This window comes from Cavia porcellus, unplaced genomic scaffold (genome assembly GCF_034190915.1).
Source record: "Cavia porcellus strain 051 isolate PalLab524CR breed Dunkin Hartley unplaced genomic scaffold, mCavPor4.1 scaffold_6, whole genome shotgun sequence".
NCBI lineage: Eukaryota > Metazoa > Chordata > Mammalia > Rodentia > Caviidae > Cavia > Cavia porcellus.
Window position 1 is genome coordinate 90,922,249 of NW_026947489.1, and position 18,212 is coordinate 90,940,460.

The 18,212-nt window shown below is 46.8% G+C and overlaps 1 protein-coding gene and 1 long non-coding RNA gene across 5 annotated transcripts in view; one reads left to right on the forward strand and one right to left on the reverse strand.

The window, feature by feature from the left end:
• The window catches only part of Skap1 (src kinase associated phosphoprotein 1), a 222,539-nt gene that overhangs the window by 58,059 nt on the left and 146,268 nt on the right, over positions 1 to 18,212 (forward strand). For 2 of the 3 annotated variants that reach the window (XM_063251431.1, XM_063251430.1), the window contains exon 4: positions 700 to 789. The exons of the other annotated variant lie outside the window; for it this stretch is intronic. In XM_063251431.1, the coding sequence (XP_063107501.1) occupies positions 700 to 789 (90 nt within the window). The remainder of the gene's footprint in view (positions 1 to 699; positions 790 to 18,212) is intronic. 3 annotated transcript variants of the gene reach the window in all.
• Positions 7,031 to 11,058, reverse strand: LOC134476543 (uncharacterized). Of its 2 annotated transcripts, none has more exons than XR_010048317.1 (3): positions 10,400 to 11,058; positions 10,054 to 10,169; positions 7,031 to 9,980 (listed from the first exon to the last, which is right to left on the reverse strand). It is a non-coding gene; the product is annotated as an uncharacterized LOC134476543 (long non-coding RNA). The 2 variants fall into 2 exon arrangements; XR_010048318.1 differs by having other exon boundaries at positions 7,031 to 9,965; positions 10,400 to 11,057.

Below are 18,212 nucleotides of genomic sequence, written 5' to 3' on the forward strand. Positions count from 1 at the left end.
AAAAGGGATTAGCATGATTTTAATTGCATAATCCGGTGTTGTATATGCATTACCTTTTATCAAAGTCATTTTGCAGAGCAAATATTACCTTTTTAGTGCTTTTAGAACTCCTCTGAGGTTGCTGGCCTGGGCTGTAAACTAGAATTACAGAGAGAACTTTATTAAGCTTGCAAAACAAGTAGTGATTTAAATAGAAAGAGAAGCTGGCCAAGGCCGGTTCTCTCTGTCCCTTAGTTTTCAGAGAAAGAAAAAATACTGACCTTGCTATATTGTATCATGTATAGCTCAACCCTTTGTTATTCCTTCTATTTTCTTTGAAAATATGGAGTAAACAGTGCTGAGGATAAAGTTGTCTGTAGCTGCTTGGCGCAGAGTAGGAGGGAGAGGTCTCTGAGCAGGGAGAAGTCCCTAAGCAGAAAATTCTAGGTAGGACGGGGTGGGGCGCCGTCTTCCCAGGGTGACCTAACAGTTCTTTAGCTCTAGTGGGGAGAATTACTTGAGTGGAAAATTTCCATCCAGGTAAGCTGGTCCTCAGAGTGACATGTTTTGTTGGTTAATGAATCGAGGCCATGTTTAAGTAAAAGATGCTTTGTGTGTACACGCGTGTGCAGGTGTGCGTGTGTGTGAGTGGCAGGAGAACCTACCCACAGCTCTGTGACGATGTCCAGAGGATGACTCCTCTCCCTTCTTGTCACTCAGGAGGAGAACGCGGACCTGACAGTTCTGATGACGCTCACGGCCCATTGCTGGCCTCAGACGCCCCCTCGTTGGCAGAGTACCAGGATGAGGGTGAGTGCCATCTCCCTGCACGGCAGGGGCCCACTCTGCTCCCTTTGGTGCTTCTAGCTCTGCCTTTTGGCAGCTTATACCCTGTGTGCGCCAGGTGGGCAACCGCGCCTTTGCACAGACAGGGCAGCGTGTGCACAGACAGGGCAGTGTGGCGTGGCTTCTCGTGGAGCGGAGGTGACTGGGGAGACGCTGACTCCACGGTGGAGCTGGAAGCAGCATCTTTGATCTTTTCCTAACGGTGCCAGCTCAGAGGCTGCCAGGGCATTTGGAGGTCGTGGACCCTGTGTACCGTTCCTGGGGATTTCCCAGCTTCGCCGACGTGCTCAAGAGCGGGGGTTTTCTTTCACAACAACCGGGTTATTCGTTCAGCCTGGCTGGTTGGAGACCCCTGAGCTCTATGCGATGTCCCTTCGCCTGTGTCCTCCCCTGGCCCCGATGTCACGGTGTTGTTCAAAGGGAAGGGACAGACACAAGAACTGCTGGCACTTCCTTGGGTGCATCCATGTTACCTGAACTTTGGGAAGTGGGGGGAAGTGACTCAGGTGCGGGGGCCCACATTTCACACGGTGTGGAACAGAAGTGTGCGGAGTAGGCCGAGACCCGATAATAAGACACAGGAGTGCAAAGATTTTGGCCTAGTGGCGGCCAGTTTCCGGCTCAAGCTCAGCTGTCCCGGGGTGGGGTCAGCCAGCGAGCGGAGGGCTGCGTGGTCACCACGAAGCCACGCCACTGGAGGTCACCTGGCTTGGACCAGCAGCGGGGAGGGTGACTAAACATGAAATGGAAAGAGCGTCGCTCCTTGAAAGGTTTAAGAATAAAGTTGGTAAGCGTTTCTTCTTTTTTCTTTATTAACCTATAATCTTCCCATCTGTGTCTTTTTTCTTCCAAACATCAAGTTTAGAGTTTAGAATCCGTATCCTCTCTTTTTCACTCCTTTTCATGCAGCTCTTTTGGTGAATCATATCCGCTCGGTCCTCACTGACTAGCGGCCTCCGAGTCAGAGCTACGGGCCCGGGCGGAATCTCGCAGAAGCACCGTACTGTTCTCAAGCTTTGCCTGTTAGCAAAATCAGTAACGCTTACATGTTACAAATGGGGCCTCACAGTGGAGGAGCTCTCCTGACTCAGATATTAAACTAAAAGCACGGTTTGAATGGAAAGGTTAATAATTACTGCAGGAGCTGATTAATAATTGTAGAAAATTAACAGTGCAAAACATAAAGAAACTAACTTTCGTGGGGCTTTGGTTAATCCAGTGCTCCACAGTGTCAGAACATCAGCACCTCGAGAATCCTTGAGTCACTTCCGGGGTGATTCCCAGCCTTCTCAAACACAGCTGAGGATGCAGCAAGACACAGAGAGACCTCTCAGGGGAGCTGGCTGGTGCTGAGTTTGCGGCCTGAATATGCATGTCCCTGATCCTTTCCAGATTTCCAGCCTCCACAATGTGTGGGTTCTCCGGGCCACCACAGAGGACAGCTTCCAAGGAATTTGTAGAGGTGTCAGTTAACACATGACGTTGAAGTAAGTGTCAGGAAAATAAACATTTATATACAAAACAATTGCACAAATAAAACTTATATGAGTTTTTAAAATAGCAGTCTGAGTCTATTACAGAGCAAAACGGACTGAACTCTCCCCTAAAGCCTCAATACTTGCATAATTTAAAACTTTTTTTAGTCATAGGAATTGAACCCAGACCTTTACACTGAGCTACACCACACCCCAGCTCTATTTATTTATTTAATGACTTTGTGTTTTATTATGATCCAGGGCCTCACTAAGTGACAAAATTACCCAGGCTGGGTTCTAACTTGGGATCTCCTGCTCTCACAGTGTTGGGATCACAGGCCTGCATCACTACACCGGGCCATAAGTTACAATGTAAAGCCGGCAGCATTCATTACACAGCTGGGTGCAGTGGTGCACAGCTGTAAGCCAAGCACTAGGGAGGCTGAGGCAGGAGGGTCATCATGAGTTTGAGGCCCGCCTGAGCTACAGAGTGAAACCCTGTCTTCAAAAAAACCAAAAGTAAGCAAATAAATACATATGGTTGAAATTTAAAGCCTCTATCGATGGCACTGGGATATATCGAGCTCAGGGGCAGTACATTGGTCTAAAGTGCGGGAGGCCCTGGGTTTGGTCCCCAGCACCACACACACAAGACACACACACACACACATACACACACACACACACACACACGCACATACAGCGTGCAAAAGGTTACTTTAGTGTCTGGAGCCTATCAAAGTCGAGAACTTTATTCCATAAAGATTCCTATAGGGAAGAAGCCAATTACACTAGTAGTATTAAATTCTTACTTAGCAGATGGTTTCCTAGTTCTCTGCATGAAAGTTAACAATTCCCAAAGTGACCAGGTCGATGGTAGCAGCTAAAATCTTGACTCCCGGGTTCTCGCGTTGACGTCAAGAGTTTCCGCACAGCAGCAGGTCGGGCACGGTGCCGAATCCACAGCAGGAAGGATAAAAGCCTCTTTCCTTTCCTGAAAATGAAAGAGGATATGAATTCCCGTTACATGGAAGAGACGGTTACAGAGGTGCTAAGATTTAGCATAGACATTATATCCTGTTTATTTAGATTTCCCTTTACAGAGAACAGCTTGCTGTGGGTTGGGTTTTTTGAGACAGGGTCTCACTCTGTGGTTCACGCTGGCTTTGAATTCTTAGCGATCCTCCTGCCTCAGCCTCCCGAGTAATAGCAAGGACTGTGGAAACTGTGTTGGGTTCCTGCCCTCATGAGGATCACTATTTCACTGGGTGAGCGCCATCACTAGGCAGACAAGGTGGACAAGGACAGTCAGTGTCTTCGCTCCTGGGGAGATACGAGGAAACACAGTCTCCTCTGGTTTGCTTTGCAATCACATCTTTACCAGAAAATGTTCAAAGGGTTTCAGTTCCACCCCCGGCTGGACACAGTCTGCTCTGTCCACTCCCGGCCTCGGCGAGGAGAAGCCATGAGCAGGTCATGCTTGGTTTACCCCTCTGTGAAAACCACAAAGATGTCTGGGAGAATGGTAGGTCCTGGCCAGGTGCACAGTGAGACCTAAAAGCCGGGTTACAGCATAAACCATGCAGAAAACAGGCGCTGGCCGCCCCCCAGGGCAGGGCCCCCACCTGCTCCTTGGCCTTGGTAAAACTCATACCCGAGAGTGAGCTTGTCCTGCACAGGAAATCTCACAGGAGCTCGGCCCCAGCACCGGGGAGGGACGCACATAAAAAGCAGCGATGCTTTGGTTTCTAAACAGAAAGTACAGACTCCATCATACTGAAGGGGGAAACAATTTAAGTACAAAGCACTGAATATAATAACTGCATAAAAGCCAGATAATTAAGAAGCTCAAGGCTGGGGATATAGCTCAGTGGTCCAGCATCTGCCGGCAAGCATGAGGCTGTGAGTTAAAAAAAAAAAATGTAACTAGCCAGGTGTGGTGGCACACACCTGTCATCCCAGCACTCTGGAGGCTGAGGTAGGAGGATCTTTGCAAGTTCGAGACCAGCCTGGGCTACAAAGTGAGCTTGAGGCCAGCCTGCACTGCATAGCGAGACCCTGTCTCAAAAAGACAAAAAAAAAAAAAAGAAGAAGTTCAGGATCTGATTGTTTTCAGTGTGCAAGTATATGATGGATTTTAGTGCCTCTATAACCTTATTCCTTTTGTGTCATGAAAAGCCTCTGGCTGCCTACGCCTTTTAAAAAGTCAGGTAGGAGAGAGTAATTATTCTAGAAAGAACACAGTGACTCCTTGAGGAAGAAAGAGAAAAAGTCAGATTGTTTTCAAAGAAACCTGCGCTCTGTACTACGGAGCCTCTCACTGTAGGCATGGCTGCCCCCAAGATAAAGAAAGGGGGGACACTGGACGGGTAGAGCTGATAGAAACAGATTCTTATCCGCGGCTGGCGGGGGGGGGGGGTTGTCCTCCAGCACAGTGAGATTCAGGCTTTGGGGGGCTGTGAAAAGGAGAACTGTAGAAGTACCGGGGATCAATGTCCTCCATGCCGGTTAGCAGTGTCTGCAGACCTGTGCAGGAAACCCTGGCGTTAAAGAGATGTGGCTTTGGTTTGTTTGTTTTACAGTGCTATTTTTAGCGCACTTTCTTTTTTAGCTGCAAAATGCACCAGTTTTGGGTTGGCGAATACATCATCTCAGGGATAAAGTGCGCGAAAGATGCTGGACCTGCTTCTGTGCTGTGGTTTTCTGTCTTTTAATAACAGAAAGAAGGCCCTGGGTCATCATGTGTTTTAAACGAGCTATTTTAGTACTGTGAAATGAAAGTTAAGGTTTAGTTTATTGATTACATTTTTGTGGCTGACATTCAAGATGGTAATAAATTCTCTCAGGCCAAAATTAAAATCATGGCATCTAGGAGCTGGCGGGGCTGGTGAAAGTGCTTTTTGTGGGTTACCTTAGTGAATTCAAGGACAGGTTCACAGGGAGGTACTGGTGCCCCATTGTACAGGTGGAAGAAATGAGGCTTAGAGAAATAAAAGTGATTTGCTGTGGATGATACAGCTAATCCGTGTGTGAGATTGGGGTCCCAGCGAGCTCCTAACCTGCTACCTTCGCTTCCTGTTTGTGCCCCAAGGCCACAAACTCTTGTGGGCTCCCCCCTCACCTTCCCTACCAGGATTCTGAATGTACTATCGATTTTTAAAGAAATGTATCCAGAGCTAAAAATTCTCCTCAACTAATCTACCGGCACCCCCACAAAATCTGATATACATTACTTTCATTATAATTCCTAATTCTACCAGGCACGGTGCCACACACACATAATCTCAGCTCTCAGGAGGCTGAGGCAGGAGGATTGCCGTGAGTTCAAAGCCAGCCTGGACTACATAGTGACTTCAAGACCAACCTGGGCTACATAGTAAGAACTTGTCCCCCCCAAAAGCCCACAAGAAATAAAAATCATAACTTTATTCTAAGTGCTTCACAATCTTTATGAAACTCTTTTTAACTTACATGTGATTGAGAAGCATTTCTTGATGTTTTTTGTTCTGGTTTTTATTTTTGTGCATTTTGTTGTAGTTTCTAGGAACTTATAAGTCTGCTCTTCTACTATTAATTTCCAAGTTTATTCCATTACAATGTAAAACCACAGCCTGCACTATTACAAATCTTTGGATTTAGTTGAGACTTCCTTTGTGGCTCAGTAATGATTATTTTATATTTAAGTACTAGATACCCTCCTGAAATATTTATCAGCTGCTCTTGCTGTGTTTATAAATGGACTCTTCCAATCTTCTATACCCTGGAACTTTTATTTGTTGAGAAGGTTGTGTTAGAATCTCTAATTAGTTGTATGTTTATGTGTTTTGCTTTTCTGTTCTCATGGGTGTGTTATCAGGTGTAAAGATCCCTAACTGGTTTTAAAAGGTGTTCTTTCAAGGAACTGAGCTCCTGCCCTAGGGTTGCTCCCGATAAGCAAGTACTGGCGTCAGAATCTAAGCAAGCGCCTCCCAAGAAAATTGAGACTTGGTGTAAAAAGCATTCATGGGGCCTCATGTTCGTATATAAATCGTTTTGTTTCTCGGACTAAATAAGCCACACTTTACAGTGCTTACCGAGGTCTGTGAGTTAATCGTGCAGGGATTAGAGGTAAACGACCTCAATGATCAGGATAAATCTTAGGTGAGGTCCCAGTGACAACTTTGGAGCAATGTTTAGTTACATCACTAGGAATGTTAGAAACCTGTTACAGGCCACCACAGGCACCTGAGTACCAGCCGTCTCTAGAACCTGGAATACCAGTGATGTCCTGGAATACCTGGAATACCAGGCAGTGTCCTTGTGAACCGGGAGAATTAGCAGCCTAAAAACAGTGAGTCGTTTGCCTTTTTCTCGTGAATGGGGTGGGGACCATATTTTTCTTCCCATGGTTTAGTTTTTTGAGACAGGGTCTTGCTATGTATGGCAGGCTGGTCCTGAACTCACTGTGTAGCCCAGGTTGGCCTTGAACTCACGGCAATCCTCCTGCCTCAGCCTCCCGAGGGCTGGGATGAGAGGCCTGTGCCCCCACATCTGACCTCCTGTATTTTTTTTTAATAATGTAAACTCTACAAATATATTTAGATTTTCAGTTCCTTTTCGTTCTAGAATATGAAGACAATGAAAATGGCCCAGGATAGCCTCTCTCAGTCTATAAAGAAATACACATCAGAAATTCAAATAAGCACACGTCTCGTTCTCTTTTTATTTCAGACAGCTGTCCCCCCCCCCCTTTGTGGCTAGCTGGAGACACAGTCTCTTTAGGAAGGTGATGACCACCATCTACCCCAGGGGAAGTTACACGAGTGTATTGGAGGCTCACACTCCAGAGCAACATGAAACTGGTCCTTGTGTATGTTTGGGGAGCCCAAGAACAAAATTCGCAGTGAAACACCACATTAGCAGCGCGGTGGATTTCTGAGCGAGTTTTTGTTGGCTTCGGGTGACTCCATCCAACTTGAGGTCCCTGGGAGGAATTCAAGATTCCGTGTTAACGGTGACAGGGGTAAGTAAACTGTCACTCAGCGTCGCAGTGGCCTCCTTCATGAAGATGAATGTCTTATTAGATCTAAGACACCATGTCGTTTATACAGTCTGGTATAAATCACAGTGGAAGATGACAATCCGGGTTTCGCAGTTGACAGTAATTTATATAACTTAAACAGATGATCGCCAAGGATTATACATGTTTTGTGAAGAATTAAAAAACAATAACAATTATCTGTCGATGAATGACCCATTTTTCACCCTTCGGCATGACACAGCCAGCCTCAGGGACCCGAGTAAACCCCGCCCCTTGCCCAGCACTGGACTTTGGCTTCTGGGCTGGGAGGAACTTGGACATCCGCCCCTCTTGTCTCTGTTTCCCAAAGATGCTGATTTTGATAATTTCGAAGACTCAGCGAGTCTGGGTCCTACAGCCAACATGCAACAAAACCCCAGGCCACCTCGAGGGAATGCCCCTTCCCGAAGCTCTGTCCATTCTACCGGTTACAGTTATGAGTGCCCCCTAACAAGTCCCTCGATGGGCTGGACGCAGGACTAATTAGCTATCTTTTGGGCCTGCTCATCCATGCTATAGATTTCCATATTCTGCTAATAAAGTTAGTTACTGAATACCTCCATTGAATGCCCTTGTGTGATCACAAGTTTAGTGATTTTGGAGGATACAAAAGAGGAGGAAGACGTGATTCCTCAGTGAACGAACACTCTCGCTGGAGAGGGGAGACGTGGGAACCCACACGGGGAAGGACAGAGTGCGTGATCGCACGCTGGTGACCAGGAGGGGTTTGTAGCAAAGACTCACTGGCTGGACCAGCCGTAGCTTGGAAGAAAGTTAAAATAATATTTGATCTGGCTTCTGGCCAGAGTGTTTTTGGAAGTCATTTCCAGACTGGGGGCCAGGAATAAAGGTCCACCCTCTGAAAGGGGCAACACCACTGTGGAACTGACGTAACAGCGGTGGGCTTTAAGTGCAGAGGGTCAGTTTTTAAATGAGTGACCTGGCAGGTGAGCGTAAACTTTTATAGAAGGCCTCGAGTGCAAACTCTGAATTCAGGAAGTTTAATGCCGGTGTGTTCGAGTGGGTGATTATCACAGGTGTCCGTGTGGCCTGCTGTTGCTCGGAAGATCTTGCCTACCATGCCTGATTCCCTGCGCTTATGGTCTACAAACGCCAAGTTAAAGGCAGCATTTGCTTGGAGTCCTGACTCTCGCTGAGCTTTGCTGTGTTACCTTGGGTGCTCCCCTTCTGAAGCTCTAAGATTTCGGGGTCTTGGGGTGATTTTAACCGTCAGCCTGTCGTCCCTCGAGTCCTGGAGGCATGGACCCCTGCTCCAGGCCGCTTTCCCACTTTGATGACAGCCTCTTCTTCATGTTGGCCCCTAAGTGGATTAAACCCAGATACATGCGTCTAGGAGGAGAGAAAGATTATGCAGAATGGATCCTCTAGCTTGTAAAAGATTGAGATTTATGGGGGAGTTTTTCTTCCCGGGGAAGTTTTCACTTATAAAAGCCTTTATCCAATTTGCCGAGCAATTCTCTAAGCGGCTAGAACGTAGCTGGTGTGCTGTAGTATTTTTGCATGGGGAGCCGTGAGGAGGCATAATTTTATAATCACGTTATTTCACCATGTGATCTTAGCTTTTTCTTAATGCTAAAACACAGAGTGAGCTGGGTCCCGAGCTCTGACCATCATCACCCCTAAAGACGCTTGCCAGTGCCCAGGGAACCTGGCCTCCCTGCGCTTCCAAGCTCCATAAACTGCCATCCTCGCCATCTCTACCTCGTGCCACCCCGCCACACTCTGCAGATTCCTGGGAATGTGCCACTCCAAGGGGGTCATCTAACTGGGGGGCCCTCGTTTTGGGGAGGGCAGTGCCAGGGAGGAAACTGGGAAGCCCTGGAAGCCCCCGAGAGTTTACTTGACGCCGGCGTTAGGATCGGCTGCCGACCCCAGTGCCTGCTTGGCATATGCTGGAATGGATGTGTGTTTTAATGCTTTAATGCGTTATGGCCTGTTGTAATTGAGTGTCTATAAAGTAGCAGTTAAAAGGGTTTTATAGACCTTGGAAGCGATCGGAATTCTCTAGCCCCCTCTTGTGGCAAAAGACAATACTACTTTCCGACTTTGCTGGATTTGGTTTCAGTGGAGCCTTAATCTGTATTCTCGCTCTAGGAGCATAGAAAATTCATTCAAGGATAAAAATTGTACACGTATGTAGTTTATGAGCACTCAGATCTTGGAATTTCCTGGTTTTTATTTTAAGAGTGCCTTAAAACCTCAAAGATACTACTTTCTTACAACCATCAATTCAGTGTGTTTGCATTATGAGTTAAAGGAAAGAAAAATAAACTAGAACCGGCACCTGGAGGTTTTATCATCCTGGGTAGATAAACAGAGGAGGGCTCAGCTATGATTGCAACCAAATTCACAGATGCTTTTTGCTTTGTTAGATTTTTGAAAGGACGTGGTTAGCCTGTATAGCGGATTGAATCAGAGCAATTGCATACCCCACAACATGGGAATCCTGCCGGCTTTAAAATCCACCATGGAAGCACCCTGCTCGGTGGACGCAGCTCAGATCTTCACAGAGTTGCAGGCCGTAGAGAGGAACCGAAGGAAGCCACGTCTGGTGTGCAGATGGCCAATGAGTGTGTGTGCATTTCCTGCAGAATAAATGTCTACAGGTAGCATAAAATTATATGTGCTTTTTAGGGGACCATTAAATGCAGTGCAGTGCTTTGGAATACTTACTCGCTAGACAAGAGCCAATGAAAAGCTGCCATGAGCGTGCTTCCCGTGCCAGCCCGGGACAGGGCGTGGGACCCAGTGTTCTCCCTTCGTGCGTCCTGTTGCAGGCTGCTCAGAACCTGGAGAGAAGTTTAAGGCGAATTATCCGTATGCTCAGATCCCGTTCTAATGGAAATAGGTCCCGTTTTAGCAAACCTGGGAACTCTGTAAATAAATTTGAAGCCATATTTTAGAGTATTAAATATCACCTTTTTCCCCAAAGAGAAATGTTAGCCACTGTGCTAACTTAGGAATCGTAAAGGAAGAGCGATATAGAGCTCGCAGAACAAAAAGAAGAGGAGTCTCTTACAGGTGGAGAGAGCCCACGGCGTTCAAGTAGAAGCTGGCCATTTTGACTAATTTGCTTTTCTTCCCCCTTCATGAAAAGATAATTGCTTTTCTTAAAACATGCCAATCAGCTCACTCTTATTAAAGATTCCGTTCCTCCAAAGTTGCACGGAGGCAGTTTTAATCTGAGCTGTGCGTTTATTGTTGGCTTTCCTATCACATCAGAGTAGAGGAAACCTGCAGATGAAATCCTGCAGATGAAATCTCTTTGTAAGAAAACGTTGTGGATCCTCACAGCAACAGTGAATGTTTACACTGTTTTAAAAAGCAGTAATTCGAAGTGACAGTTTTGAGGTTAATCTCCAATCAAGTCAGGTCACTCCCTGAACCCCGTTTCCTGATCTGTATCAGGCTCCCCAGACACCTCCTCCGCCTGGTTCATTTTTGTTTTTAATGTAAAGGCAGCGCTTCTCACGAGACAGACGGAACTGTGGGTTTTCATAAAAACTCCGAAGCGTTCTTATCTGTATAGAGAAGCAGAAAATGGCCTTCAGTTGCATCTGGGCTGTGTATGTTTCTGTCCATTTGGTCCCACAAGACGCAACTCCTCCTGGGTTCCATTCTGTGACCGTTGATTTGAAATTCCTGGGGTGGCTTGGGCTGTAGCTCTCTGAAGAACGGCTTTCCGCCTCAGAGTCCTGACTCTGCTTGGCTACTGAGAAAAGTCACTCTTGAGTGCTTCTTTTTGAAACAAAATTTGCTAATCAACTTAACATTTGTTATGCTTTTCCTTTCCTTTCCTTTTCCTTTAAAATCAGGGGCGTTATAATGAGCAGCTGGGGGGTAATTACCATTAGTAACAGTTTAATGTGGAAGTTATTTGCAAAAGTTTGACCTTTGCGGCTGCCAGGAAGTACCAGCGTGAGCTTGTTGGACGGGATGGTACTTACTTATCAGAGAATAAGGACAGGAGAGATTGCCTAGAAATCACAGCTGAGTTCTTGTTAATATATTATGAAAAATAATTGTTCGCTTTGTCTTTTTAGCGAATCTGAAAGTAAAGAGCTTCTCTTCTTTTCTTGCTTTGTATATGCAAATATTTTCATCAACAAAGGCAAGTGTCTTTTTAAAATTTTTTAATTTTTCCAAGGGACACCAGGAAATCATGTGGAATCTTTTGCAGGTTGGCTTCTTCAAAAACAACAAATTTGTTTTGATTTGATGCATGTTTGAAGGATTTCCCCCTGATTGGGATGCATTAGAATTCCCTGTTTGTTTGGGAGGAGACACATAAAAAGGAGACAAACAGGGAAAGCTTTTTACCTGTTCGGTGGATAAAATTTCGAACTGTATTATAATTTCTAACTCAAAATATCTTAATTTGCTTAGATCTGCTCTGTTCGGGGTTAAAAAGTAACAAAAATGAAAATACTTTTTAGATATGTAGGATGCCCCAACTTTGTGTAACTGAGAAAGTTACATTCAAGAACAATAAATTTACTCATCAGAAGCAAAAGAAAAAGATTAGAACAAATGCTAGAAAACTCAACAGTAATTTCAGCTCAGCTAGGAAGGCAACACTAACTAGGTCCTAGCAAAATAACCCTAGAGAGCAGCTTGAGAGCACTCAGGGTAAACTCTCAGAGATTTCCATTTTGTATCTAATGCTGGCCTTTGGAGTTTTTATTGCTTTTCTCAGTTCTATAATTCTTTCTTAAATTTTTGTATTTTGTTGCTAGTTTCCATTTGTCTTTAAATGGCGAAGGGCAATCTCTGGAATTGCCCAAAAGGTCAATGTAGTGGATCGTGGCGGTCCAGTAAGTGACCGGAGCCCATTTTGCACATTGCTTGCGAAAGACCGGACATTGAGATGTCCCTTGCCGTGTAAATCACCTGCCAGACCTTGACAGAGACAGTGACCTACGCCAGAGAAGCCTCAGCCGAGGTAAAAAGTTTCACCGCTTGAAGTTTACTTTTCTTGTATAGGTTTGGCAAAAATTGACTTCTGATTTACTTAGAATATTCTTTAAACTCTCTGCCCCAAGCTATCACTCATAATAATTCTGTCATGGTCTGTTTTCCAGTCTACATGATAAACACCAGAGCATGCTGGGTGTGCTTTTCAATCGACTGCAAAAGTCTGAAAATAAGAAAAGAGGTCCCAGACATTTTTGCACACTCTGCTAGATGAGTTACTGCAATTCCAATAAATACTTTATTTTAAAAGCCAAAAAGCACTTGGGGTTCCTTCTTCCCTCAGGGCCCCCAGCTCTTGCCCGTGTCTGCGGGCTGGCCTCTCTGTGGAGCTGGGGAAGAGTCTACCCCACGTCTTGTCCCGATCAGGAGGGTTTTGGAGCGGTGGCACCTTCACACGAGGTGTTGACCCAGAGACGTGGCAGTTTTACGGGGCTGGTGGACGCGGCAGGCTGGCTATAAATCCAGCTGGTAAAAAGTCCCTGAGAAGCTTTGGATTAAGAAACTTTTACTGTCCTTCAGAATGAAATACACTGGTCTTTTATTTATTTTCTTGAATGATAAAAGCACATGTTTTATGGTATTGTCTGAAATATATTTTAATAAGTTTGCTAGGTGAGAGTTTCTGGATTTCTCAGATACCGACTTAAATTACCAGTCGATAACCCAGCGCAGCCGGAGAGCGTGTGAAAAGAAGAAATAAAAAGACTCCACTTCAGCAAAAATAAGATTACACTCTTACATCGGAACCCAGAAAGCCTGCATCCAGAGCAAGAGTTAATATTGTTGTTCTTTTAGAAACATTACTGGTGATTTAAAACTGCAATAGTATCATGAACTATGTTAAAAAGTAAATGAAAAAATTTAAATAAGCAATTTATTTTTTAATGTAGCTTTTAAAAACCAAACTAAATTCTACCATTCCTGGTGTAGCTTTTAAAAGTATACAATAAGCTATGTTTCTACTTAGAGTCAGTAAGAGCAATGCTTAATTTAGACTACAATATGCCCTGACTGGTTTAAATGGTAAAATTTTACTGGGAAAGGGGGTTTAGAAATAATATTTTATTTTATGTACTTATTTATTTATTCCTGGGTTTTCTTGAGACAGAGGCTTGATATGTGGCTCAGGCTGACCTCAGCCTCACAGAGATCCTCCTGCCTCAGCCTCCTCGTGCTGGAATTACATACAAATGCAGCAGAAATAATATTTTATGTAAAAGCTCACGATTAAAGTTTATGGGGCTTAGGTATAGCATAGTGATTGAGTTAGATGTACAAGGATTGGTCCCCATAAACTTCCCTGGGGTTTATAATTTATTAAGAAATTTTAAAGACAATTCCTGCACCTTCCAAAAAATGTCACAAGCTCAGAGAATCTATTATCTCCTCCAAATGTTATTAAGAAGTCTATGGGTTAAAAAAAAGGCTAGATACAGCCCTTCCTTTTGAATCTTGCATAAAAGCTAGTGTTGAATCCAACTAGATTCTTTTTTCCAAGTCGCAGAGGATTCGTTTTAAACCTTCTTACTTTACGAGGTAAGAACAGTGGTTAAAGGAGACCTGTGTGTCACACAAATTTCTAGTTGTGATTGAAGCATGGCTCTGTGTGTCTGTGTCCTCGGCCAAACTGAACTTAATTTAAAAAGTAAAAAATCCACAATACCCCAGCAACAAAACCCACCGCTTAACTCCCCGAGCCCGGGAGTTCTCCACAATCTCTCTCCAATTCCGGGAGAAGCCGCCGAAAGCCGGCGCGCATCCTTCACCCAGATGACGCCTGGGTGCAGCTAACAGCTCCCCGTTCATCAAGGAGAAGAATGGCACAGGGTGACGCATCTCACCCGCCACCCTCCGCCCGGGGTCTGCGGTCTGATCCTATCCGCCGTGGCACTGACAAATGGGCCCCCCAAACTTGAGCACCGGGTTAAGCTGAGTTATGAGGTCTGGAGGGGACGCACCTCTGGCCGGGCTGCTGGGCCCCGCAGATAAAGGGGCCCCTGCTCTCCATGCATGGGACTCGATCGCCCTGGGTTCTTGGGTTTGCTTGGGCTTTTTGTTGGGATCTGGCTGGCTCCTCCACTAGGGATTCTCATCTCCCGCCCTCTGCTCAGAGCTCTCTGAGGACTCAGTGGGGACCTGGAGGCCCACGCGGAACCCTTACAGCACGCGACCGTCAGGTGACCACGGCCACCAGCAAGTGGAACCAGCAACTCTGGGGTCGTGGGACGGCCTCTGCGCATGCACGGTGCTCCTGCTCCCCGTCCCCCACCCCTGCAGCGCCTCGTGCAGGCCTTTAATCTCTCATGGTTTTTTCTTTTTCCTGAGTTATGAGTCCTGAATTATGCTCCGATGCTAGAAATTGCAGAATTGCTGTCCAGGCAAAATTTTAAAGCTGGGCGACAGCGACGGTGGCCGTTCTTTATGCCAATCTGTGCAGTTCTGATCCAACACAGCAGTCCATAAATGCCTTTGCAATAGTAAAAAGATAAATTTTAAAAAGCCCTGAGTAATGGTACATTAAAGCCTGGCTGAGGAATTTCGAACACTCAGTTTTTTTTTCCAATCGCATCATGTACGTTTAAGAGAACTGTTACAGCAGAACAGATGATAGCACAGAGAAACCCGAGTTTGCTGCCTCCTGGAAACATCTTCTGTTTAGGGAGAAGTGTTTAAAAACACCACTGTACCAAAGATGTATCAGCCCGGCCTTTGTTATCAGCAGGAGCAGCCCCTCAGCCAGCGCTACCTATGCTGAATACATGACGGTCCCCAAGGTGACCTTGATGGGACCCGCTGGTGTGACAGATGAGTCAGGGGCCTGTCACAAGCTCTGCTTCAACCGCTGTCACTACAAGGCAGCACAGGTTCTTTTAGTCCCATCTTCCAGATGGACACACTGAGTCCCAGAGAGACGTACCTGCCCAGGGACTCAGCAGTGAGGTGGCAGAGGCAGGCGCGTCTCTGGAACCCCAAAGCCTCGACTTCCCAACAGCCACGGTACCTTGGGAACAGGAGGCAGCAGCTGCTGGACCCCTAGTGGCCTGCGGAGAGAGGCAGGGAGAGGCCGGGGTTCCTGGAGAAAGCAGCCATGGGTTGTCATCGGGCTGCCATTAACTGAGGCTCTGGTCTTTCCCGAGCGTCGTGCTGAGCCCTGGAGACAGTGTCTTATCCGTCTCCTTTCCGGAGATGGCCCCAAGATTGTGCAGGGAAGAGAAAGGAAGGGGGTCTTGCAGTGGCCCTGGCCATAGAACTTGGATGATGACAGAAACGTCCCGCAGGCTCTGCACTGTGCCCTAGAGCAGCCACCAGCGTGGATGCCGAGGCCTGCCACGGGGCCGGTGAGGGAGGACGTCTTAGTTGTTAGTTGCATGGTCAGTAACAGGTGGCTGGTTGGAAAAGTCTAGAAAACTGAGGCCACTTCCAGCTGGACAGTCAAGGTGGGCATGGCAGGACTCCCTCTCCCATCTGCCGCAGAAGTGGGGCCCGGGGTGGGAGGCTGGGGTGAGCCCATCTCCTGTCTCGGGTACCCAAAGAGCCACTGAGCGAGTCCGTTCCACTCCTCATCTCTCTGGAGAAGGATTCCCCTGCACATTAAAGTACTCCTCCATTATCCACAGAGTTAAGCCTCTGATAGCGCCTCACCCTTTAAAAGCCTTGTTTGGAATCATCGCACCATTTAACCCCCACTGCAAGCTTAAGAGGTGGCGATGGTGGCATCTTTGCCCCCAGATGAGGACACCAAGCTCGGGTCTGCCTAGGACCCTGTTGCAAGGCGACAAGGCTGGGTCCAGCAAGAGCTGGGCAGGTGCAGGACCTGGGTCCTCCACCTGCTGCTCCCTGCGAGCTGACGAGCACAGAATCGAAGTGTGCATCTGTGTGGGTACCCATTGTTCAGATGAAGCAACTGAGGCACAAAAGGCTCACTAAGAGTCATCACACCTCCAGGTCTGTTATGATGAAAAACTGGTGGTCAGTTCAATTCTTCACCAACAGAATGGAATCAGCACGGTGCGGAGTCTGGAGGGCCCACATGAGGAGAGCTGTCAGCATACAGGAGACGTGGAGAAGAAGAGTGGGTATTGTGGGTTCTCCTGAGTGGTGGTGTTTGGAGCTGTTGGTTCTCGTCACACTGGCTTCTCTGATATGAACTCAGCTGTTATCAGAGCAGCTCAGGACCTAGTTGTCCCTGAGGACGGCTGGGGTACTTTTCAGGGGAGCCCCGGTCCTTATTTTGAGCGTCACTTCCTGGCTGCAGTACAGAACCCTCAGCTGCTGGCTCAGACTCTCCAGCTCCCACCGCTGACCTCGGGGCCTTCCCGGTGCAGATGCACGAAGCAGCTGATCAGCGTGGGACACACGTCCTCAACACCAAGGCACTCGTTGCCATCGGGGTGCTGGCCCTGGCGGCCCCTCCAGTTGGCCACGTTCAGCTTTTTTACTCACATCTGTGTCCTCACTTAAACTGTTGGCTGGAAACCCAGCCTCGGGGCCGAACCCCTGTGGTGCACTTCCGGCAGTCTGCGGAGCTTGGTATCCTCCAGGTTCCTGCTGCGTCACCATCAGAGTAGGGACTAATCCAGGAAGATGCAGGCAGAAGTGACAAGGAATGGACTTCCTTAAATCCGACCCACAGTTCATTCAAGAATGAAGAGACAGCCGGGCGTGGCAGTGCACCTCTGTCATCCCAGCACTCGGGATGCTGAGGCAGGAGGATCCATGTGAGTTCGAGACCAGCCTGGGCTACAAAGTGAGCCCAAGGCCAGCCTGCACAAAAGAAAACAAAACAATGAAAAGACATTCTCAAATATTTAAGATTTGCCAGATGAGATGGTGGAGCAGGGAAATTTCTGACAGGTATTTAATTAGTTTGCCGCGTCCAAAATGAAACAAACAATTTCTCCCCTATTATCTGGACAGGTCCTGAGTGGCTCTGTGGGAGAGGTGCTGGCATCGGGTTTATGATACAGGGCAGCGTAGCGGGGCTTGGTACCTCGGGGTGAGGTTTGCAGGGTCTCTTAAGTTTCCCCAAATTCTACTCGGTTGCAACTTCCAGCTTTGTGTCATTTGTACACAACAATGTGTGTGTGTGTGTGTGTGTGTGTGTGTGTGTGTGTGTGTGTGTCTGTCTGTCTGTCTGTCTCTTGGGCATGTGTATGTGACATCCCAATAAACCAAACTGAAAACAGCGCCAGTCACAAGACCAGTCTCTACACTGAATGTACCAAATAGCACACCAAGGGGTGTACTAGAATGAGTTTCTAAATCTGTTTTTATTAGTACATGTCAATAGGACGTGATGATTATATTCCCTGGGAGACGTCAGTGTGTGCATCTTGATTCTTCCTTAATCCTCTGCCCCATCTCTTGGTTCCCCTCCTATTTGCAAAAGCTCTGTCTCCTTTTTTCCTGTTATCTACCTTTCATTTTGCTCTGTATTTATATTTTGAGTTTCTCATGTAAGAGGATCCATGGGGTACCTGAGCTTGTATGTTAGGGTACGCCACTTCACACTGCGCACCCAAGGTGCACCTGTTTTCTTCCCAGTAAATCCAGGGTGTCCTTCTTCATGGCAGTGTAGTGCTCCACTGGGAATGAGAATGGGGATTTTTGCCCTGTGATCACATGTGGACCAGAAGATGCAGCCTGCCGCTGCCTGGCATTCCAGGAGCTCCACACTGCACACTGCTGGCACCAGGAAAGACCTCAACACAAAGTACCAAATTCATTGAACACAGATCACTTTAACACACGGCTGGACAACCCCAAGTTTGGGATAATGCTGCAGAATCCTGGAAACTTCTTGCTTTGACTGATTTTCTATGGGTGAGATGCACGCTCTGTAGAGAACTGATATCACG